At 37.4% G+C, this 23,687-nt stretch overlaps 2 protein-coding genes across 3 annotated transcripts; one reads left to right on the forward strand and one right to left on the reverse strand.

Annotated features, from left to right (window-relative positions):
* Positions 1–355: 355 nt before the first annotated feature.
* On the forward strand, positions 356–15,007 carry LOC132097007 (uncharacterized). Its single transcript, XM_059502673.1, has 14 exons — positions 356–695; positions 1,122–2,230; positions 2,815–3,011; positions 3,536–3,707; positions 3,807–3,857; positions 3,976–4,084; positions 7,176–7,179; positions 9,456–10,215; positions 10,526–10,690; positions 12,161–12,294; positions 12,389–12,595; positions 13,986–14,157; positions 14,348–14,389; positions 14,522–15,007. Exons 2-14 carry the CDS (start codon positions 1,178–1,180, stop codon positions 14,666–14,668), a joined length of 3,213 nt encoding a protein of 1,070 aa, XP_059358656.1. The 5' UTR covers positions 356–695; positions 1,122–1,177; the 3' UTR covers positions 14,669–15,007.
* Positions 15,008–15,815: 808 nt separating this feature from the next.
* LOC132096534 (nuclear receptor subfamily 2 group F member 6-like) lies at positions 15,816–21,856 on the reverse strand. 2 transcript variants are annotated; one of them, XM_059501958.1, is made up of 5 exons: positions 21,716–21,856; positions 20,181–20,765; positions 19,983–20,077; positions 18,076–18,633; positions 15,816–16,431 (listed from the first exon to the last, which is right to left on the reverse strand). In XM_059501958.1, exons 2-5 carry the CDS (start codon positions 20,447–20,449, stop codon positions 16,157–16,159), a joined length of 1,197 nt encoding a protein of 398 aa, XP_059357941.1. In that variant the 5' UTR covers positions 20,450–20,765; positions 21,716–21,856; the 3' UTR covers positions 15,816–16,156. The 2 variants fall into 2 exon arrangements, with proteins under 2 accessions (XP_059357941.1, XP_059357940.1); XM_059501957.1 differs by having other exon boundaries at positions 18,076–18,636.
* Positions 21,857–23,687: the final 1,831 nt, after the last annotated feature.

The raw sequence follows: 23,687 nt of genomic DNA on the forward strand, positions 1-23,687 counted from the left end.
TAATCTAGTAAGTATTTCTCTCATTCTTTTAGGTTTAAATTGTTCACTTTGTTTTGACCTTACTGTTCACTGACCTCATGATCTCTTCTGCTAAAAATACTGATGAATAATTACATCTCCATAGATAAAAGTGTTAACTAGACTAACAACTAGATGCACATACAGGCAGTAAATGGAGGGTCTATGTAATTGTCATAAAGACTGTGACAGTTTATATTACAAGAAAGGAGTACAAATATTTTACACACACATCTATTTTAATCGGTAGCGTGCCTGTCATCGATGCACGAGGAGCCATGGCAATATTCCTCTACTGCCCTCTAGTGATTAAGTGATGAATAACAGAATGAGGCTCGATGGCTGCAATTTACAAGCAATAAAGACTTTTATTTAATGAATTCTGAAGTCGTTACATGATTGCAGTGAAATGAAATGATAATTTTCGTTTAGAGGGTTTGAGGGATGTTATTAAACACAGTTTCTGTGGGGAAATGTTGAATGCCAGCCTGTGCCTGTCACCAGACTCGGTCTCTGGAGGTTTAATGTTTAATCTCTGCTCCGGCTTCCTGCTGCAGTGCCTCTGACTCACTGTTATCAGTCTTGTTTTTACTTTGTGAAGCCATTTTAGCACAGCCATACTCACTCACAGCAAACCAGACTATTCTGACAACAAGGTGAGTGTTTTTTTTATGTTTGTCATGATGTTACTCATATTCAGGGCTGAGGATTATTATATGTTTTAAAGAACAAATGCTTAGAAGAGCAAAGTTCAGCTTCCTTTTAGTTGATGATCGGAAACGGTGTGTATGAGTTTGTTAATGTCTCTATTTTATGAACTTTAAAAACGAATACACCTTTTAACAATAGCTGCTTAAAAGTCAGTGGCCTACCAGATTTAGTTAAACCAATGACATTTTGCAGAATACAGGCTGGCAATTAACTATGCTGATATCTTTCATATAAGATTACTGTATCTTTTCAACAAGGATATAAAATGATGTGTTTTGATTTATAATTCTTATGAATTTGACTTTTTATTTTTTTGAAAAATTAGCAGATATATAGAAAAAACAAACATCTTTTTATGATTCATTTTAGTTTGTCTGATATTGTTCTCTAAGATGACTGTGTAGCCTACAGCTACTAGATCTTGATTTTCTCACCAGCTAACAGCAAAATGACAGACCTTGGCAGACCGTATTCGGATGACATCTCATCCTCACAAAGTGAAGATTTCAACAGAGCAGATGCAGAGGAGGATCCTTCAGAAGTTCACAATGGTGACAATCCTGAGGACTCGAGCTACTCTCCTAATGAGCAGAGCCACTCAGACAAGGAAGCTGAGAAGACGAAAAAAAGTGCCTTGCTGAAATCTTGGACTAGTGTGTTTAAGAAACGGAAGAAAACTGATTCTGAAACGCAATCCACATCATCAGGGGGAATGAATGTACTACCCAACGGCACAAGATGTAGTCCACCTGTTTCTCCATTGTTGGACAGAAAAAATTGGGCTGTGCTTACAGGTGACCTCAAGCCAAACTTCTCCCCAGGTTCAGCGGGATACAAATATGAAACACTTGAATCTGAACTGACCAGTATACATCCAGCAGAGTACTACGCTGAGAAGTTAGAGGTATACCAGTTAAAATACTCCTATCTGAAGTCTTGGCCCGGCCTTTTAAGACTGCTAACTGGCCTTCAGCTGGTGTTCGGTGGGATGGTTTTCGCCTGTGTATGTGCGTATATTCAAAGAGACAGTGAGTGGTCCAACTATTACAGACCAAATTATGGGTTGGCTGGTGCACAAGGATACCATTACAATGGCCCCTTGACAGTCTTTGTGTTGGCCATTGTTGGACTCTCATGGTTACTGACTGTTATTCTGCTGGTTTTGGGATTAACAATGTATTACAGAACGATCCTGCTGGATTCCAAATGGTGGCCTCTTACTGAGGCTGTTACGAATCTGGTCATTTCGCTGCTGTATATGGCAGCGGGTATCGTCTACGTGAACGATCTAAATCGTGGTGGGCTTTGCTTCATGACGGTTGGCATCAACCCAGTCCTGTCTAATCTGTGTCGTGTCGAGGGGGGTCAGATGGCTGGGACTGCATTTATATTCATTAACATGGTCATGTACTTGATAAGCTTCCTAGTGTGCCTTAAAATGTGGAAGCATGAAGCTGCCCGCCTTGAGAAGGAGGCCATGACAAGCCAGCTGAACAGCCAGGTAAATGCGCTCACAAAAGTTTTTTTTTTTCTCTAAGAAATTCATAATTTTATGTAGCAAGCACACATTCAATTGATTAAAATGGACAGTAAAGACATGCATAATGTTACAAAATATATCTTTTTCAAATAACTGCTACATTTTTTAACTTTCCATTCATCAAAAGTAACACAGTTTCCACAAAAATATTAAGCAGCATAACTGCTTCCAAGAATGATAAGATTAACTATTTCTTGAGCACCAAATCAGCATATTAGACTGATTTCTGAAGGATCATGTGACACTGAAGTTGCTGAAAATCCAGTTTTACCTTCACAGGAGTAAATTAAACAGCGATATTACTGTTATAATATTTCAGCCTTGGTGAGCGAAAGAGACTTTCAAAAATACAACCCCAAACGTTTGAAAGGTAGTGAGAATATGGTTGACTTTGGTCCTTAATTTCATCAAAGATTTTATAATAATGATCACAGGGTTTTTGATCTACTTTTAACTACAAACAACACTAATTAAATTGCTAGTTTCCACAAAATCCTCAATGTTGTTATCAAGTTTGACTAATTGTAATGGCTGTTATCTTCCAGTTACAGCAGCAAACTCTGGAATCCACATCCAATATGGGCAGCTCCTCGACTAGATCCAAGAAAATTTCATTCAGAGATGAAATGGATCAAAGCTCTGTGAATAAGAGCAGACTGAGGGCTGAAGAAAGGAAGATTTTAACTGGAACTATTCCAACAGGACACATACCTAAACCCAGAGTCATCGCTGATTATATTATGTTAGTATACATTATGGTTTATTTCTGTTCTAACAAAAATGAATGATATATTTATGCCACACAAAAGTAACAGGTGTTGGTTGTATTCAGTAGATATTAACCCATTTAAATCCAGTTTTCATCTGCAAGTGTTATAAGTGATTATAGATGTTTTAAAACCAACTGCTCTACATATAGACAATCTTAAAAAGGGCTTTGGACAACTTGATGGATAATGTGCTATGTGGTGTTTTGATTCATGCTGCTATTTCTGGTTGTGTACTTTGAAATGAACCTTACTGGTGGGAAAATCCCTTAATATCGCAACTTTTCATAAAAAGAGAGTTGATAATCACAAAAGAACCACACAATAGGTCTATAGAAAAAAAAAGACTGTTAATTAGTGAGATGAACATGAGATGGGCTTTTAGAAATATAATTAGGTTAGGATTAATAGAATAGGAGTCAATACTGACGAAAAAATATGAAATGGGACAATATTAAAAGATTTATTTATTACATTTGTAAAATTTATTTTTTGGCAGAAAATATCCTGAAATTCATTCAGTAGAGGACAGAGAGCAATACAAAGCAGTTTTTAATGACCAATACCAGGAGTACAAGGATCTGCACAGAGAAATCACTGCCACTTTAATGAAGTTTCAGGAATTAGACAGCATGATGAGTCAACTCGTCAATAACAGGAGAAACCCTGAGGTGAGACGAGATATTGGAGTCATTTACAATCCCTCACTATTACCTTTTATTAGACTATTCAGACCAGTTGTGTCAATTGTTTTTGGTTGTTTTATTTAGGAGAGTAAGAGAATCAATGGCTTACTGAAAAAATATGATCAAAAAAAGAATGTAAGTCACCTTTTGAACTAACCCACCTTTAACCACTACAAAAATGGAGTGAAATACAAGAGATGATTTTTTTATTTATTTATGTTGTTCATTTTAACTTATTATGTGCTTCCTTAAGGTCCCATACTTTTTGGAGAAGAAGGAACGGTGTGAATATCTGAAAGGAAAACTAAGCCACATCAAGATGAGGATTCGTGATTTTGATCAAAATTTCACTGCAAAGGACAGCAATGACTAAAACATTTTTTAATGTACAATTATTATTACGGCGCCTACTTTTTTTTTCTTTTTTTTTACTGTAAGGAATGATGGCAGTTTGGCTCAAACTAATCTATACACTTTACTTTCACAAATCATATATTTTAACTTTACACTGTGTTTAAAATTGTTATAATATATATATATATATATATATATATATATATATATATATATATATATAAACACTTTAAAACAATAACTAACTTTCTTTTACTCTCATTAACTTTCGACCTACTAAAGAGCCAATAAGACTGATTGTGTCTGTAGCAACGGGTTGGATCAGGTTTAGAGTTTCAGGCCCAGGTCTTTCACACAAGTCCCCATGAGCAGCAGCTGTCACACGGATGAACTCAAACACTAAACAACACTTGATGGAAAACTGTCAAGCTTAGAAAAGCGGGATCAAGGTGAACAAGGAAAAGCCCAGTGGCTGTTGTGTTACAGTAAGTTACATAATGTTTCAATTATAGACCTTTTTAGAATTGATTGTAGTCGACGCAAAAGTGCAAAACACCGACATGTCGAAGTACTTTTTTAATCTTATGCTGTCATATCGACTGTAGATGTCACAAATAAGATGTGGTTTTGTGACCGTTATATGCTCAGACCAATCTAAAATGATATGTTTATTTTCAAGAGGAAAGTTGTAAAATTATATTAAAATATACAAAAAAACAAAACCTCCTTTTTTTTTAAATTCTTGAATAGCTGTCCCATCTACATGCACCTGTGAGGCTGTACAAAGCTTGCTAGGTTGTTTTTTTAGCTTTTGAATTATTTATTCACTCTTCTCAAGTTACCACAGGTGCAGCTCATCCATCTCTCTAAAGCATAATTAACTAAGAGGATACGGTATTTGAAATATTTCTGTTAGCAGTGCATCTCTTCACCTTTTTTATTCACATATGATGTCTGTATATTGCACTTTTGGGATGCATCAGAAATGCGAGGAAGAAAACGTACAGCATGGAAACCCCCAATGACTGAATCTGCTCATGTTTCTCTGAATTATTCAGAGCATCTCGTCTGAATTGCAGTAGGCTGATGAAGGGAATGATGTTTAAAGCTGGACTTCAGAGTGTGAATGTTGTTTGTGCTATAAAGAGGAGTGTTATCTTAATTATACTGTTGGAACTCTGAAAGTTCCTGTAGATCTACGGATAGAGTTGTGGGCTTATGTATAGTTTAAATGCAATTTATGAAATTTGATAAGCTAACAGTGCAGTTTGTGCATTTGAGATTGTCAGTGTTTTAGTGACGGAGGTACACTGGTAATTGGACAAGTGGCTGTCTTTATGAGTGAGTCATCAAATGATTCATTCAAACTCACTAATTAATTTTTCTGAATGAGTCATTGAATCAGTCATTAAACTGATTCATTCGGAATCATTGACTGATTCAGAAAGGCTGTGTATTGCTCTGTAGATGATAAAGTAATTAATTAGGCTTTGTCCTGTTGTAAAATTGTTTTATCTGCATAGAATAAATGGACAGGATGTTATATAAAAACAGTATAATTCGCTGTTGTGCCATCTGTGTTACTGTGGAATTTATTGGAATGCTGTATTGACTATTCAGAAGAAATGACTGTACACCAGTAATTTTAATACTTCGACAATTAATTTGGTTAACATTAGTATATATATATACTAAATAAGATAACTAAATAAGAGAGATCACACACAGATTTTTTATTTAGTACTGTCCTGAGTAAGACATTTTACAACCCCCCATTTTTTTTGATGGTTGTTAATGAGTCCCTTGTTTGATCTGTACAGTTAAACTGAGCACTGTTTTTCAGAAAAATCCTCCATGCATTAAGAGCCAGGGCGGTGAAAACGTTTTGAATTTGAAATCAGAAATTCTTCTTCTTAGAAACATGTATCTTCTGTAGTCTCTGAAGGGCAGCACTAAATGAAGAAATATGATATTTAGGCAAAATAAGAAAAATGTACATATCTCCATTCTGTTCTTAATGCATGGCTTTTCCTTCTGGAGCATCAGTGAGCATTTGAACCTTCTGTAATAGTTGCATGAGTCCCTTAGTTGTCCTCAGTGTGAAAAGATGGATCTCAACATCCTACGGTCACTTTTGGAAAAGGTTCAAAAAAACCAAACAATGCGTAGGAGCTGGAGGATTTTTCTGAAGAACAGCATGCAGTTGAACTGCTCACGACCAACACAGGACTCATGAACAACTATCAAAAAACTGAAAAACGGTTGTGGATCACACAGGAAATGACACAGTATTAAAGCTCCTGGCTTTTTTCACGATAACTGAGGTCTAGGGGCTATTTGACTACCATATAAATTTAAAAACAGTCGGTCCACAGTAAAATGCACACAGCCTGCTTAAAGTACCTGTGGTTTTTCACAAACGGTTTTTCACAAACTGTTGTGACTTCCATAAAAGGTTGACGTTGAACTACACCTTCAGTCACCACCCCGAGCACCGCCCACTGTCCCACTCTCCTTTTGTAAAACCCCCAGACAACATTGCATCCGTGCCACATGTCGAAAAGGTTAACTTTAACCACGCAACCAGATCGGCCGACCTGTAACGTTACACTCTCACTCAAAGGATGGACGATCTGACAGGATTGGATCACATCTAACATGTATAGTAAAAACAAACTCACTGTGTCTGTGTCTCTCACTGTGTATCTAGCACAGCGTCTATCTAGCACACATTTCAATTTCAGCAGGCAACTATTTTTACAGCTACATTATTGTTCCAGCCACAATAAATCACAACAATGTATATTACAGATGATTATATATAAATTGTCAGTTTGTTGTTTTACACACATGAACAGACATTTTTTCATACACGACATCGTGAGATGCAAGAAACATATGGCAAGAAATCTGTAGACTCACCCATAACAACAAAAGACAAAACTTTATAGAACATTTTCAATAAGAGATTGATCAAAACCTAAAATAAAAGTCCAGAAAAGTGTAAAATATGTAAACTTTTAAACGTGGTCATTTTTATAAATTCAGTTATTATTTTTCTTGTGGAGTAAATGTTAATATCTGTTATGCGAAATTCAGGACAGTACTAAATAAAAAAAAATAACATGCAATTTTCATGGGCTCTCTTTTTGTTAAAATTTGTAACATATTTGCATATTCTGCAAGGGGTATGTAAATTTATGAGCACAACTGTATACACATACACACATATATTAGTGCTGTCAAAAGATTAATTGTGATCAATCGCATCCAAAATAATATATATGTGTGCTATATATATTTAGTATGTTTATATAAATACACACACATGCATGTATATATTTAAAAAAATATTTTATGTTTATATATTTAATATATTTGTTTATAATATCAATTATATGAATATAAATATAGACATGTGAATACATGTAACTATTTTCAAAATATATACTGTACGTGCATATATTTACAAACCCGATTCCAAATAAGTTGGGACACTGTACAAATTGTGAGTAAAAAAAGGAATGGAATAATTTACAAATCTCATAAACTTATATTTTATTCACAATAGAATATAGATAACATATCAAATGTTGAAAGTGAGACGTTATGAAATGCCATGCCAAATATTGGCTCATTTGGATTTCATGAGAGCTGCACATAAGAGGAGCTAGCAATAAGAGGCCGGAAAAGTTAAATGTACATATAAGGAACAGCTGTAGGAGCCATTTGCAACTTATTAGGTCAATTGGCAACATGATTGGGTAGAAAAAGAGCCTTCCAGAGTGGCAGTGTCTCTCAGAAGTCAAGATGGGTAGGATCACCAATTCCCCCAATGCTGCGGCGAAAAATAGTGGAGCAATCTCAGAAAGGAGTTTCTCAGAGAAAAATTGCAAAAAGTTATCATCATCTACAGTGCATAATATCATCCAAAGATTCAGAGAATCTGGAACAATCTCTGTGTGTAAGGGTTAAGATCGGAAAACCTTACTGGATGGTCCTTTAGACGGCACTGCATCACATGCAGGAATGCTACTGTAATGGAAATCACAACATGGGCTCAGGGATACTTTCAGAAAAAATTGTCGGTGAACACAATCCACCGTGCTATTTGCTGTTGCCGGCTAAATCTTTATAGGTCAAAAAAGAAGCCATATCTAAACATGATCCAGAAGCGCAGGCATTTTCTCTGGGCCAAGGCTCATTCAAAATGGACTGTGGCAAAGTGGAAAACTGTTCTGTGGTCAGACCAATCAAAATTTGAAGTACTTTTTGGAAAACTGTGACGCCATGTCATCCGGACTAAAGAGGACAAGGACAACCCAAGTTGTTATCAGCGCTCAGTTCAGAAGCCTGCAATCTCTGATTGTATGGGGTTGCATGAGTGTGTGTGGCATGGCCATCTTACACATCTGGAAAGGTACCATCAATGCTGAAAGGTATATCCAAGTTCTAGAATAACATATGCTCCCATCCAGACGTCGTCTCTTTCAGGGAAGACCTTGCATTTTCCAACATGACAATGCCAGACCAGGCCAGGATCCGGGTACTGAAATGGCCAGCCTGCAGTCCAGATCTTTCACCCATAGAAAATATTTGGCGCATCATAAAGAGGAAGATGTGACAAAGAAGACCTAAGACAGTTGAGCAACTAGAAGCCTGTATTAGACAAGAATGGGACAACATTCCTATTCCTAAACTTGAGCAATTTGTCTCCTCAGTCCCCAGACGTTTGCAGACTGTTATAAAAAGAAGAGGGGATGCCACACAGTGGTAAACATGGCCTTGTCCCAACTTTTTTGAGATGTGTTGATGCCATGAAATTTAAAATCAACTTATTTTTCCCTTAAAATGATACATTTTCTCAGTTTAAACATTTGATACGTCATCTATAATGTATTCTGAATAAAATATTGAAATTTGAAACTTCCACATCATTGCATTCTGTTTTCATTGACAATTTGTACAGTGTCCCAACTTTTTTTGGAATTGGGTTTGTATATATACATTATAAATATATACAGAATACACACATATACTAATGCAAACAAAAACTTATCGCAATTAATCGTTTGACAGCACTAATTTATATACAGTATATAAACATACATATGTCTGTATATTGTTCAGCTATATAAATTGTGTTTAGCTATATTACAATTTAAGTTTTTAGTTTTTATGTTTTGTGTACAATAGCAACAAATGGTCTACTCGCCACGATTATAAGAGTCATACTTGTCCATATCTTTTTTGAATGATTAAAACAAATGACTGCAGCTCTTTGTCTGAAAATGAAGTATGGTTTTGGTTTCAGAAAGCTATATCTGTTCCCCGATGATCTCGTGATCTAAATTTGGCCTCATTTCTTTTTTTTTTTAGATTATCTCATGAATCATGTATGGAACACAGCAGTATGACAGTCAAACCGCAGTACAGTCCACACTACATTGTCCCGTCAAATATGTACACATCCAGAAGTTTCTACTCTCAGAGAAGCGAGTATGGCTTATACTCTTCAGTGCCTGATGCTCCTCAAACAGAGGGAAGCCCTCAGCACTTCTATAGATGGTTCTCCCCACCTGGCATCGTGAAAATGATGGAGGGACTGTCTGCTCTGCTCTGTTTTGTTATTTTTGCCTGTGTTGCTTCTACTCTAGTTTGGGACATGCACGGCTATGAGGGAAGCATCGGGGCGTTCGTTGCTGGATCTGGAGGCTATGGGATGGGGTCTGGGTACTATGGAGGAACATATGGCTATCAGAGCTCTTATATGACACCCTACTCAGCAAAATCAGCCATGATCTCCATGGCAGCCCTTAATTTCATTGTATCTTTGGTCATCCTAGTGGTTAGTTTCTCAAAGACATGGTGTGTACATGGAAAAACGTTTTACTTGACAGTTCTAGTGGTGGATGTGGTTCTGGCGATTCTACAGTGTATTATAGACATCATATTTGTCATTGGGGTGAATCCCATGGCCCAGAGTTCACAAAGCATCATGTACAACCCTATCCTGATGATGTGTCAGACCTCATTAGGGACTCCCAGCATTAGTGCTGGAGTTGGAACAGGGTTACCAGGTGCATATCCGTCCTTTAATCGATATCTCTATCACTACTGCTTCATGGATCCCGAGGAGGTACATACACTCTTAAACTCTTAAAAAAAAAAGTTTCTTTATTTGCATTCCTTGAAAAACCTTTAACAGAACCTTTCCATTGCACAAATTGTTCTTTATATTGGAAAAAGGCACTTAAGATTATTAAAATGTGCTTCAGACTTAGAAAAACATCTCCGAAAGTTTCTTTGGGGAACCTAAAATATTTATTTTGGTGGCATTGCTGTGAAAACCTTTTGGAACCTTTATTTCTTAGAGTGTAATTCTCACTTCTTATTGCTCTGTAGCTGTAGTTTCACTGTAACATTAATTGTTTTCTTCTTAATTTTAGGCTGCAGCTCTGGTATGTGGACTGTTTGTCATGATTGCCCTGGTTGTTGCAGCCTATTTTGCCTATAAGACTCGAAGCAAAATATGGCGCCATGGCAAACCTAATATCTACTGGGAGGAACCACCTGTCCTCAGAATAGACAGGAGCCAGAATTCACAAAACTGGGTGAGTTCAGGGCAGTTCAGATTTATTGAGGTCATTGCTATTGGCATTCAAATTTCTGGCATATACATATATGCTCAGCAAGGAAAAAGGCTACATTTACTTCAAAAGCATAGTGACATTGTGAAATATTATTACAATTTAAAAAAAAAATTAATTCTAATATATTTTAAAAAGTCATTTATTCCTGTGTTGGCAAAGCTGAATCTTCAGCAACATTACTCTATTCTTCAGTGTCACATAATCCTTCAGAAATCAATCTAATATGCTGGTTTGCTGCCCAAGAAACATTTCTTATTACAGTTTCTTTTTATTCATTCAAAACACAAGATTTTTCTAATATGTCATGAGAAAACCACCAAAACACAACAGTATGATCTTTTAGTTTAGTAATAGGCAGTTAGTTCAATGGCATACAATGCAAAATACATGTTTACAATGTTGCTGAATTAAAGATATTACAGTAATACAGGCTACTGTACTGTATTACTGTATCTGTGTAGGACCATTCTCTGCCAATTCATGAATTGTTCTCACTGTACCATATGATTAAGTCTGTATTGTAGTTTTGTCCTCTTAGGGTGACACTATAATTTGCTAGTCTCTACCATGGTGAGGCCTTGTTTAGATGTTAGTAGTCTAAACCTGCGACACCAGTGCCATACAATGAAATCAGTCATATGATCAGATTTGCCTTTGTGTTAATCATTCATCGATTTACAATGATTGTAAAGTGAATTGCTCTCTTCATAATGACAGATACAGAATAGGTCAGTTAACAATCTGAGCCCTCCCGACAGTCATAGATAACTTGTGTTCCAGTTACTATATAGGTGATGTGTCATGTTATTTTTATAGATAGAAATAACAGCTTTTGCAATTACTGATTTTTTCATCCAAATGTACATTAGCTTTAGCTACGTTTCTGCTTATTGTAGCTTTTAAACAATAGATTCTGGTGTCGATTTATTTATTAGGCTTTAAAACTTACATTTTGCTCTTTAAGAGTAGTTTATATTATTTGGTTCGCTGTGAGATGAGACTTCAAAATGGGTTGTTCTGAATTCTTGGACTATGGAGTGACTTTCCTGGAAGTAACCCCAGATGTTGTTTGTTGCTGTTAAGACAATACATAGCCATTTTTGTACAGCCAGTGCCATGTGCAGCTCTCATCAAGCATGTTTCCTGAAAGCTGAAATTATTATACTTTATTAGAGGAAGTGATGCACATGCATGATTGTGTTGTGATGGATTTACAGTGTCTTGGTGTATTGTGTCATATAAAACTGCTCAAGTGGTCTCTCGAGACGGTATTGTTCAGAGAAATCTGTGATGGTATCTGATTGTCCTCCTGTCTGATCTAGTTTCCCATCAGGCCATTCTGTGGCAGCTTTAGCGTCAAACTTCAATTGATTCATTATATGTTCTGTGGTTCTTCCAGCTCCATTAAAACTTGTACATCGTTTGTTCCAGCAAGGCACTCAATACACCCCCATTGTGGTTTTATCAGAGAAGGCTTTCCCTCATCTGAAAGCAGAGAATAGCTTCACATCCTACACTGAGGGAACAGTGAGCGTCTACAGCGAGGGTGCATGCAAAAGCAATGTGTGAGTGCAGCCCACCTTTCTGACCATGTTCAGGACAAGAAATTCTTACAAGTACCAATGCACACAAGCCTTTTCATTGCACTTTGTTTTAAAGGTATTCTGAGAACGCGAACGCTTGCTCCCCAGAGCCGTTGTACCAGAGTCGGTGGATGAGCTCCAACACTGTGGAGGAGGTTGAAGTGCAGAGCAGCTCGGTGCAGGAGAAACCAGAAACGTACAAGGTGGAGGACGTGGTCTGTGAGACGGGCCACACCACTGGTGGAGATTCGGCCACTGAATTAGACACATATGAATTGGAGGAGTGAGTTTCAATCATGAATACTTCTTATCCTTAACATTACACAGTTTCGCTCTTCGATCTCTTGTTAGTCTTGAGTACCTATAGAGAAGTATTGCATCCTTCATATCTCCAAAGAGTCTTGAGTTTTATCATATTTATAAAGAAAGATGCAGCTTTATGACTCTTTCTAGGGCGTGCTTAGGTGAGCTAAAGGGTCAGGAGTACTCATGTGCTGATTGCCAACAAAATACAGAAATTCGATGCCGTTTTACATACCGACTGCAAATCCGAGTCATAACCAGGATCTTTTATTGCTGGGACTGCTTCATCTTTCAGTATCAAATGAACTGGGAACAAACACACTTGCGAAACTCCATTGCTGCCCCAGAAAAACAAACCGCTGCCACTGTTCACGTAATGCTGAGTTCTTTGGGAAGCTAAACAAGGTTATCTTTCCCTTACAACCAAAAACACACTTCATTGGAGCCATACTTCTCGAGTAAGTCCTGTGATGACATTGATGGACGTGCTCTTGCTCTCGCTCTGGGGTGCGTTTCCAAAAAACATTGTTAGCTATATGGTCGTTCAATCAGGACCACTTTCGTCAAGTATATTTATTTAAATTATATTGCATACAGTTAGTGTGGGCGGTATGGTTATGTTCTGGGCAACACTCCACATGCCATGCTTATACAGAGCAGGGAGAGCAGCGAGACAGACCCCCCTGGGATACAGAACAGAGCCATTATATTCATACATACTTACAATTCACAATTACATGAGGTGTAAAACAAAACATGATAGAGAATACTTCCAATGAAGTGGAATAAAAAGGTAGAAACAAAAGTCAGATCGGATTACGGATTACCTAGTATGTGTTAGGTATCTAAACATGTGCAGTATGTGTCGATTTTAAAGGCAAGCGAGAAAACACACACACACAATTGGCAGAGTACATGGTACTGTTGTTGCTGCTCAAGAGTTTGCTAATGCTTCCTCAGCTATGTGGATTTATTTCACCAATATTACAACCAACAGCGGAGACGCATCATATACAACATATAATAGTCACTTCCCTACAAGTACTGTTTACTAACAAAGTGACAGCGCCAACTACTGGCCTGGCATATGAAATAAACTTTTCTTGGCTGGTTTCATAGATTTATTTTGAAAACGTTGTTGTGTATACGTGAAAATTGTTAAAAATGCAAGGGAAAAACTTTTCCGTTTTGACTAAATTGTTGTCGTGTAAACGTATCCTAATTTATAATGCATTAAATATCATTAGACCCCCCCCCCCCCCCAATGCTGTGCTGTTTAAAAGAGCTGATGCAGTTAAGAATGTTTTTCTATTACTGTTCTAATAGCAGATTGTTTTGCAAGATAGTCACTTGTTTTTTTCCTGCTACAGCTCTCATTCAGAAATTACAACCGATGAAGAGCGCAGACAGTACAAGAAAAAGTTCGATATCTCCCTCACTGAATACAAGAACCTCTGTGCAGAAATGGATGATATCAGTGATCAAATGAATGAACTGAGCCGAGAACTGGACACACTCCACGAGGAATCTGTCAAGTTCCAGGTAGGCATCAAAAACAAGTAGAATAATAAAGTTCAGAAAGTTTATCAGACATCAATTACAATATATTAATTGATATGATATTAACTCAATACAACCCATATATATATATATATATATATATATATATATATATATATATATATATATATATATATATATATATATATATATATATATATTTGTATCACAGGCTGTGGCTGATGAATACAATCGACTCAAGGATCTGAAGCGGGTAAGAAAAAAATTCTTGATGGGAGTCTGATTTTTGTCCATCATTATTAGGAGACTGATTGACCCAAATGGTTTAAATCATTCATTTCATATTTTTATCTGTCAATCCCTAATGCCCATTTCCTTTCTATAGTCTCCAGAATACCAGGCTATGAAGCTCCGGTGTAAAAAACTGAGGCAGGAGCTGTGTCATATCAAACAACTGGTGAAAAATTATGACAGAAGCTTTGCAAGGAGAGAGAAGACTAATATAACTGATCACCAGGATTTCTTTGTCTAAAACCGTACACATGATGAATGCATACACTTTATGCATTACAAGTGGTGTTGAGTGAGTTGTGTCTGTAAAGTTGCAGGAGTTTTTCAATATTTCTGTAAAATTATTTATTTACAATTTGTATATAAAACTCCTAAAGAAAACCTTTCCTTTGTCATTTGATAGGTAACTGACAAAAAAAGCACTCACCAGCACACAATTCAATGTATGATACTCTTGTTTAATCAAGCTGTCATACACAAATATTTATAAAGACAAAGATATTAAAATGAAAACTGTACATGTTGCTGATTTGATGCATTTATGTATATTAGACCGCCTGATACGTTTCAAGGCCTAAATATGAGGTAATATTAGTCATTCACATGTATGACAAGGCTAGAAAACGTACATCTCACAACAAGAGCCAAATACAACATGCTGTCACCTGTGAAACGCCACACCAGAGCACTGCTCCACGAAAGACAAAACAGGCAATGCCAGTTTCTTACCGAAAACATAACAGACAGATCCAATCACTCCTCTTTAGTGTAAAGTGAGCAAGCTCAAGTGTGCTGATAAATTTAAAAACTGACCCAGCTGTGAATGACAAAGTCTGTTTAAGTCTCAACAGACTGTAGAGGTATTTCTTTTGGTCAACATACATAATGTGACTTTATTACCAGTTTAGCATTAACTGGTAAGTGAAAAAAACTAAAATAGCAGAAAAGCAGATTAGAAACCAGCAGTATGTCGATGAACAACTTGCATTAAGGAAGTTCACTGGTTTTTCATCTGAAAAAAAAAAAAAGCATGACTACTTCATTTGTCATCTATCTCACTAAATGCAGTGTGTATTAAAAATGAATCTGTCATGAAGACAAGTCTGTACCTTAACTCAAAATACAAATACAGCCCACAATTCATTTGTCAAATGGCTGTCACAAAACATGGGTCTATTAGCTTTTACAAATTAAAATATCTCCTCATAGAAATGCATTAGCATTAATAGGGAAAAAGAGCTAAAAATACAAGACAAGTAGTTATCAGTGGCAAAACAAATGCCTAAGTCCCAAATCTGACTGTTTGGGTTTGGTTTGTTTGGGTTTTCGGATTTCATCATGTCGACTTCATCCTCCTTCAGGCTTTCCGGAACACAAGGACAGGACTTTACTTCCTGCTGCCTCCAGGGACAGTCCAAAGTGACTTTCATGTTTACAGGGTTTTAACCAATTTCCACTTAATAACTCGCTATGAATCTGTACCTAACATCTTACCTTTGCTAACAGATAACCAGTATTTCTCAAATCATTTTTTAAGAATGCTTCAGAGCCTCATAAAACCTCAAAGTATACACCAAGCCTTCTGCCATGTACTACTGAATCCAGCATTCCCACAGTATGACCCTGATCCGGTGAATATCAGATGTGAATGTGCGGTTGAAAAAACTAAATCACATAATCACAGATAATTTGCAGTTCAGACTGGTTTCCTGGTCACATCTGATAATGGTTATTGTCCGGGTGCGTATGGCCAACTGATGGAGCTGCCAGACAGCTGCATGTCACGGATGAGCGTCTCGATGGGCGTTTTGCCCACCAGGCGCATGAAGAAGAGCTGAGAGATGAGGTTGGCGGGCACGGCCCTCAGAGCGGGCAGTCGCAGGAGGAGCCGTCCGAAGCGCTGGGGCTGCCCGGGGTACTGCATGCGCTCGTACTCTGTCAAGGCCACCTGAGCTTTTTCCTGCAGGCTTTCCACATGAGCCGGGTCTGTCAGCCCACACGCATCTGAACACAAAGAACACCAGATATTCAGGTATGAAACTAGACTCCCTCGAACTCAACTGGTAAAGCATGATGCTAGCAGGGACATGGTCATGGTAGAGCTCAACATTATGATGAAACGCCGGCCTGAGTGAAGTCTAATTACTCATTTCCAATGGAAAGTAGTATGAGAGGTACATAGAGTTCTGTGGAAATTTCAGATCTGATTTGGTTTTGGATACAATGAAAGAATCAAATCGAATCAAATCCTAGGAATGTGAAGTGAGAACTGCAAATTTTGGACTAAACATTTGATCTTTAAATACAATTTCTGTAAAATGTGTGGTAATGGCAACATGCTATTTTGATAGTCCGCTCCAATGTTCCCTAACTAGACGTAACTTTGCAACTACATGCTAACTACCAGTCATCAACACATATTCTACTGACTAGTAACTTCTTATACTAAACCTAATCTTAACCTAACAGGCTAATAATAATCTAAAGTTAGTTGACAAGTTGCAAATTATCAATATAAATTGTAAACCATACTTATGCCCCAAGTAATTATTTGATAATTATTACATAATTGTAATTCATTAGCCCTAGAAAACATCCTTCTGTTTTTCTTTTAAACTTTTTGCAGGTCATTTGTTTTATGTGGGTATATTCATACATGTACTGTTCATTTATTTAACTATAGTGAATATATGGAAGGTTAATGGCTGCTTCACAACCAATTTAAAGGTTCAGTGCGTCCGCCTATTAGAGACAAAATGTGAAAAAAAGTATGCGAATGTCAGAGATCGTGGAAAGCTGGCTTCACTGTATGAGTTTGAGGTCAACTGATGGCCAGTGTTATAACAGTGTTATAATGCCATTTGTTATAACACATTATAACACCTTGATAACTTATTATCTAGCATGATAGCAAGTTTTGTAGAAATTGCAAGAATGCATTACAAATTATGTAAAAACTCGTTAGTAATGCTTAGTCATGTCAGCCAGAACTTCAAGAGTTTAGAAATTATTGGCTTACATTATAACAGTATAGTTTTCAGCAGTAACTTTACAGCAAATTTCTTCTTTGTAAAATAAACCCAAATTAGTAAGTTTGAATCATTTTTAAAATGTACGTTTTCAAATAGAAATTATATATTAAACAGATATTTAATGCTGATGATAATGACTATATTTAATGATTACATATAAAGTATGTAATGAACCTAAATTCTGATCAATCTGTGGTTGGACTAAGAAAAAAAAAAAACCTTGGGCCCTGCATAAGCTGAATTATGCAGGGAACATACATATGAAAAAATTGAGTCATTTGCACATTGAGTCATTTGGATACATGTGCTAAATAAATAAATGTAAACTCTTAACTAAAGGCGTGATGCTACGGGACAGAATATCTGCATACAGAAAGTATTTGATCTATAATTTGTCTTATTCTTAATAAAATGTTAGGTATAAAGGTGTTTCATAAAGCACTTAGGAAACACTGAAAAAGATTTGGTCTTCACCAGTAGAGGGTGCTAGCATTATGCTATAAATATGACTGCCAGCACAATACTCACTATTCTTTACCATTCTGTAATTACATATTCTTTGATCTGATTATGTTCGGTTAAATGCAGTTTAATCAGAGTAATGTGTCCAGCGCACCTGGTGAGAAGAGCGCAATGGCCTTCAGACAGCTGTACTCTGCTGAATCCACTTGCAGGCGGGTCAGCTTCTCCACTTGGTCCTGGAAGATGCGCACCTGGTCCATGAAGGATACCACCCTCTCGGCAGACATGGGAGAGGAGTGAAAGCCTGCGGCGGCGAGCAGCGGGGCCATATGCAGGGGCAGGGCAGATTGAGCGACATTGAGAATAAACAGTTCACTCCAGCTGAGCCGCAGCAAGGCCACCTGCTCTGATACAGGCAGCTCAGGGAAGTAAGGAATGTTTCGGGCCCATTCGATGATGCTAAACAGGAGTCTGGCGGCTAGCTCGCAGATGCTGTCGATGCCCATGGATCCTCCGCCCCCCTGCATCTGCTGGTTGTACTGATGGCTGTAGCGGCTGTTAGGGTAAGGCTCTGCCCGCAGGAGCTGGGAGATGAGCTCAGACACCGGCTGCCCATTGTAGAACTCGCTCACGCCGCTGCCGGCATTACCGCCCACTGGAGTGGTGGATGGGCTGAGGCTTGAATGTGAAGGTGGGATGCGTCCACGCTGAACTGCTAAACGGGGAAAGGGAAGAGAGAAAGGGAGAGTCGTGATGGAGTTGAAATGCTTGATAGATGACACTACTAAGTTTCAACGCTCCTTTCTTTTGCTAACATGCAACATCTGGCAGAGAGTCAGAGCACTGACCTAAGGGATTAGAAACGTCTAATTCCTGATTACACAAGCACTCAAAAAATAAAAAAGGAAGCTACAAACACCGTTCTGGTTGAACCTTCGGCGACTTTACAAATGATGAATGAAAATGTTAAATAAAAAGCTTAACATTCTAATCTTCACTGTTTTAAAAGGAAAACTGTTTAAGAAACCGTGAAATATATAGGTCATCACGCCCTAATGTATGTTTCATCATGTGCACTGGCAATTGTGGTAAACAAACACCATCTGGGTCGGCTTAAAATAAAATACAGCTCTTAGACTCTCGTCACTCTAACTATCAAATATTAAACAGTGATCTCCACAGCTTTCTGCTTTAGCAACCCATTACGTTTGTCAGACTGCTTCAAATCAGTAACCTGTGAGTTTTTTGAACAATTATTAAAATAAACTGATTTTCTAAGAGTCACGTATGTGAACTGGACCACACGGATTACACTGTATGCTTGCTTTTGCATGCAGTCAGTGAAAACAATGCAGTTGTAAAAAAAAAAAAAAAAAAAAGAATTTTGAGGTCCCCAGTCACATTCGATTCAGACAGCCAACTCACAATTTGTGTAAAATATAATTTATTTCCCATGATGCTGTAGATTCAGTAGTGTTAACTCGATCAAAAAAATAATAATTATAATCTTATTCATTCTTGTAAATACTTATTCAAAAAAATTCAGTTTCAAATAAATGTTCTTTTGAACACACAACATGAGAAATGGACCATGGTTTTCTCAAAATTAAGCAGGACACCGGTTTTCAACATTGCTAACAGTAAGAAATGTTTCTTGAGCAGCGAATCAGCATATTAGAATGACTTCTGAAGGATCATGTGACAGACTGGAGCAATGAAAATTCAGCTTTGCGGTCACAGGAATAAATTATATTTCAAAATATATTCAAACAGAAAATTATTTTTAAATTGCAACAAGATATTTCACAATAATACTGTATATTCACTGTATTTTTGGTAAAAATAAATGTAGTTCTGGTGAGTATAATTCTGTAAAAAAAAATTGTTTAAAAAGAATCTTAAGCCCAAACTTTTAAACAGTAGTGCATGCTTGAAAATGTGTCCTAATTATATATTCTATAACATGTTGACAAATCAGTGGATCAGTTGACTGAGTCTGTGATCACTAAACAATGACAGAACGCCATTCCAACGGATTTGATAAGATGGATAGACAGTTACCTTCTTTGCGCATTCCCACACGGAAACACTTCTTTAAGCGGCAGTACTGACACTGGTTGCGATGATGTTGGTCAATCTGGCAGTCTCGGTTTGATCTGAAAGAGACCAAAAAAAATGGCTTAGTAGTGAGACGGAAATTAACATGCTGAGAACATCAACTAACACATACATAAATATCGCTGACTTTCCCTCCATTACCTGCAGGTATAGTTAAGGTTTCGTCGGACACTCCGTTTGAAGAAGCTCTTGCAGCCCTCACAAGTAAACACGCCGTAGTGTTTCCCACTGGATTTGTCACCGCAGACCACACAGTCCACCACACAACCTTTATCATCCTCCCCGGCCTCTATGTCGCTGCCGCCTCCTTGTGGGGATCCGTCGTCCTCATCTCCCCTCAGGTACCCCTTGTCACCAAGTCCATTAGTCTCCCCATTGGGATCTCCCCACCCCCCTCTCACCATGGCCATCGCTCAGTTCTCAGCACAACCGAGGAGGAAAAATACTCCCAAACGTGCTGTCAGCACAGACGGTTTCAGTTGACCCCCTTTCTTGATAGCTGTGTGTTCTAAAATGAGAAGATATGAAGGCCTCTATATCTGGTAATTGTCCACAGCTTCGTCTCACGCATTTAGGCTCAGACACGAGTCTGACTCAGTTAACTTTGGTCTTCGGAAAGTGGGCCGTGCATGTTGTTTTGCCTCCTTGACTGACCATATTCCCCTTTTGCTCCAGGTTCTTTATTCACCCCTCGAATAACGTGTCTTTTAGATGTCAGTTTCCAATCTAGATGTCAGCGTGTAAAAGATAAAAAGTTACTCAAAACCAAAGCAACAGAAACAGTGTAGGGTTTATACACCTTCTGACTACAGGATTTCCATCTTTTGTAATGCCTGAATTAATTATAAAAAGCACTAAAAAAAGTTATTTCTAGCCTTAATAATTAATGAAGCAAAACTAATAACATGTCATCTAAAAAAATGTCCATGACTTTTCCAGGCCTGGATAATTCTTTACTAAGAGAGCAGGAACCCTGACCTTTTCAAAAGTTTTGCTCTACATACTGTGGCTTTTATTATATGTCAACATAATACGTAAATTATAGATATATTTTAAATTACATGTTCACTGGAGTCTAGTAGCCAGAGATTACCAAAAAAATTACTAAAATGTCTAACCTTTCAAAATTCCTGACGAAGATATAGTAATGAGGAACAAAACAGAAACACACACTCTGATATTACAGAATATAAACGTTTTAAAGCATACCATAACAAGCGATAAGCACATACTAGTAATCAGAACATCTCTGTATAAAAAGCAGCGCCTTCCTGCTCTAACGTTGATTGTTCGAGGAAGTGCTGCGCTTGTTTGTTGTGAAACGAGGGCAGACTTTTGGAGTCCCTCTAACAGTTACTGTGGCGCTGATTGAAAACGGTTAAATCAAAAACGTAACGGGTGAAACCAGAACGTAAGCTCGTGTTAATGGTTTCGCCGTGATACGGAGCAAAACGTCCCCTTTCTTGTTTTTTTTCTCAGAGCCAGTAACAGTCATGCGGCCTAACCTCCAGCGATCCTCGGGCAGGGGGAGGGGTGGAGCCATAGCTTTAGCGACATACCTCACTCCTGACTTCGGCGAACACTCTCTATATTCTCCTTTACCTTTGACGCCCCAAATGAAAAGCTAGAATACCGATAACCGCGGCGAACCCCCGGGAGTGTTTCAGTATCCCTACCTGCTTTTGGAAGTGCAAAAGTCGCGCTGGCTTGAAGAGGACAAGAGATAGCGCGAGCCAGTGTCCAGTAGAGCGCGCGCTCCGCGTGCCTGTGTGTGAGGGAGTGAGAGTGTGCGTGCGTGCGTGTGAGGGGGGTGCGGAGGGATTTGACACAGCTATTCAAGTCCACGGTTGCCATGGTATCCCCTGCCTTATATGGGCAAAGAAGTCAAAGAGCAGCTCTGCTGGGCATATACACAAAAAGAATGTGTTTTGCTCCTGAGAGATCAGTGACCTCAGGCTGCTTCAAAGGACTGCAAATACGCCCACAGGACGCCAAACCAGTAAATACCATAGGAGAAAATTTAGTCTGGAGCCATGGACAGCCTGGGTATATAGTGCTCTATAATATTATTAATAATTTTAATTCAGGCAAAACATTCATGAAGGGAGTATTTAAACTAGCTTGTATCGTTTTAATGTTACCAGTAGGCTATTTTTTAACTACTAGTCAGTCATACTAGCAGTGACTAGTATCTTTTTAATTTTCACAAGTATGATTCATTAAATACTAGGGTAATACTTATTACAGTATTACTATATACTCCAGCTTTACCAGTGCTTATTTTAGTGTCTATTTATAAGAGGCTACATAATATTTTTCCCAGTAGTTAAACGTAAAATTTTTAATCTCATTAGTTACAGTTGCCTTTTTTTTTTTTACTAATGACTCAGAATGGTTGCTTTATACTTCAATTGAAAGTTTTACTAGTAATACTAAAAATGGCACAGTAGTGTCTAATAAAGGGTAATTACTTCCAAATTATAGTGTGTTACTGATTTCAAATTACATGACAAAAATTGTGGTAGCACTTTACTCATGATTATACTATGTACGTATTATAGTTATTACAATAACTAGGTAAAAAACTAGGTACTAATCCTGAACCTACCCCTAAACCTAACCCTACCCCATGTAGTTACCTTTATATGTGAACCTGGCCCTCAAAACCAGTCTTAACTCACTGGGGTATATTTGTAGCAATAGCCAAAAATACATTGTATGGGTCAAAATGATAGATTTTTCTTTTATGACAAAAATCATTAGGATATTAAGTAAAGATCATGTTCCATGAAGATATTTTGTAAATTTCCTACTGTTAATATAACAAAACTTTATTTTTGATTAGTAATATGCAGTGCTAAGAATTCATTTGGACAATTTTAAATGTGATTTTCTCAATATTTCGATTTTTTTTTTGTACCCTCAGATTCCAGATTTCAAATAGTTATATCTTGGCCAAATATTATCCAATCCTAATAAACCATACATCAATGGAAAGCTTATTTCTTATTCTTATTTCATTTATCATCAGCTTTCAGAAATGAATAGTACCTAAATGAGTATAGATTCCAGTAAAGCTAGAAAAAATGTACCAGCAACAACTGGAATACTGGTGAAACTAGAAATTGATATACATGGTAGTTGGAAGTGACTAGTTGATATCTGAACTACAGATCCCAAATGGAATTCAAAATATGTGCAATTTGTTTTCAGTTACAATGGATTAGTTAGTCACTGAATATTAGTTTGTTCTGAAGTAACATTAAAGTTGATACTAGTCACTACCAGGTTACTTACTACAACCCGAATTCCGGAAAAGTTGGGACGTTTTTAAAATTTTAATAAAATGAAAACTAAAGGAATTTCAAATCACATGAGCCAATATTTTATTCACAATAGAACATAGATAACGTAGCAAATGTTTAAACTGAGAAATTTTACACTTTTATCCACTTAATTAGCTCATTTAAAATTTAATGCCTGCTACAGGTCTCAAAAAAGTTGGCACGGGGGCAACAAATGGCTAAAAAAGCAAGCAGTTTTGAAAAGATTCAGCTGGGAGAACATCTAGTGATTAATTAAGTTAATTGATATCAGGTCTGTAACATGATTAGCTATAAAAGTTTTGTCTTAGAGAAGCAGAGTCTC

This window comes from Carassius carassius, chromosome 20, assembly GCF_963082965.1.
Source record: "Carassius carassius chromosome 20, fCarCar2.1, whole genome shotgun sequence".
NCBI classification, from domain to species: Eukaryota; Metazoa; Chordata; class Actinopteri; order Cypriniformes; family Cyprinidae; genus Carassius; species Carassius carassius.

Excerpts from the sequence above, each read along its gene's own strand:
- LOC132097007 (XM_059502673.1), top strand. The coding sequence starts at position 1,178 with ATGACAGACCTTGGCAGACCGTATTCGGATGACATCTCATCCTCACAA. Across the intron at positions 2,231-2,814 it reads CAAGCCAGCTGAACAGCCAG|TTACAGCAGCAAACTCTGGA; the intron begins GTAAATGCGCTC and ends GTTATCTTCCAG. Across the intron at positions 10,216-10,525 it reads GCTTCATGGATCCCGAGGAG|GCTGCAGCTCTGGTATGTGG; the intron begins GTACATACACTC and ends TCTTAATTTTAG.
- LOC132096534 (XM_059501957.1), bottom strand. The coding sequence starts at position 20,449 with ATGGCCATGGTGAGAGGGGGGTGGGGAGATCCCAATGGGGAGACTAAT. Across the intron at positions 20,078-20,180 it reads AACCTTAACTATACCTGCAG|ATCAAACCGAGACTGCCAGA; the intron begins GTAATGGAGGGA and ends GGTCTCTTTCAG. Across the intron at positions 18,637-19,982 it reads TGTGGGAATGCGCAAAGAAG|CAGTTCAGCGTGGACGCATC; the intron begins GTAACTGTCTAT and ends TTCCCCGTTTAG.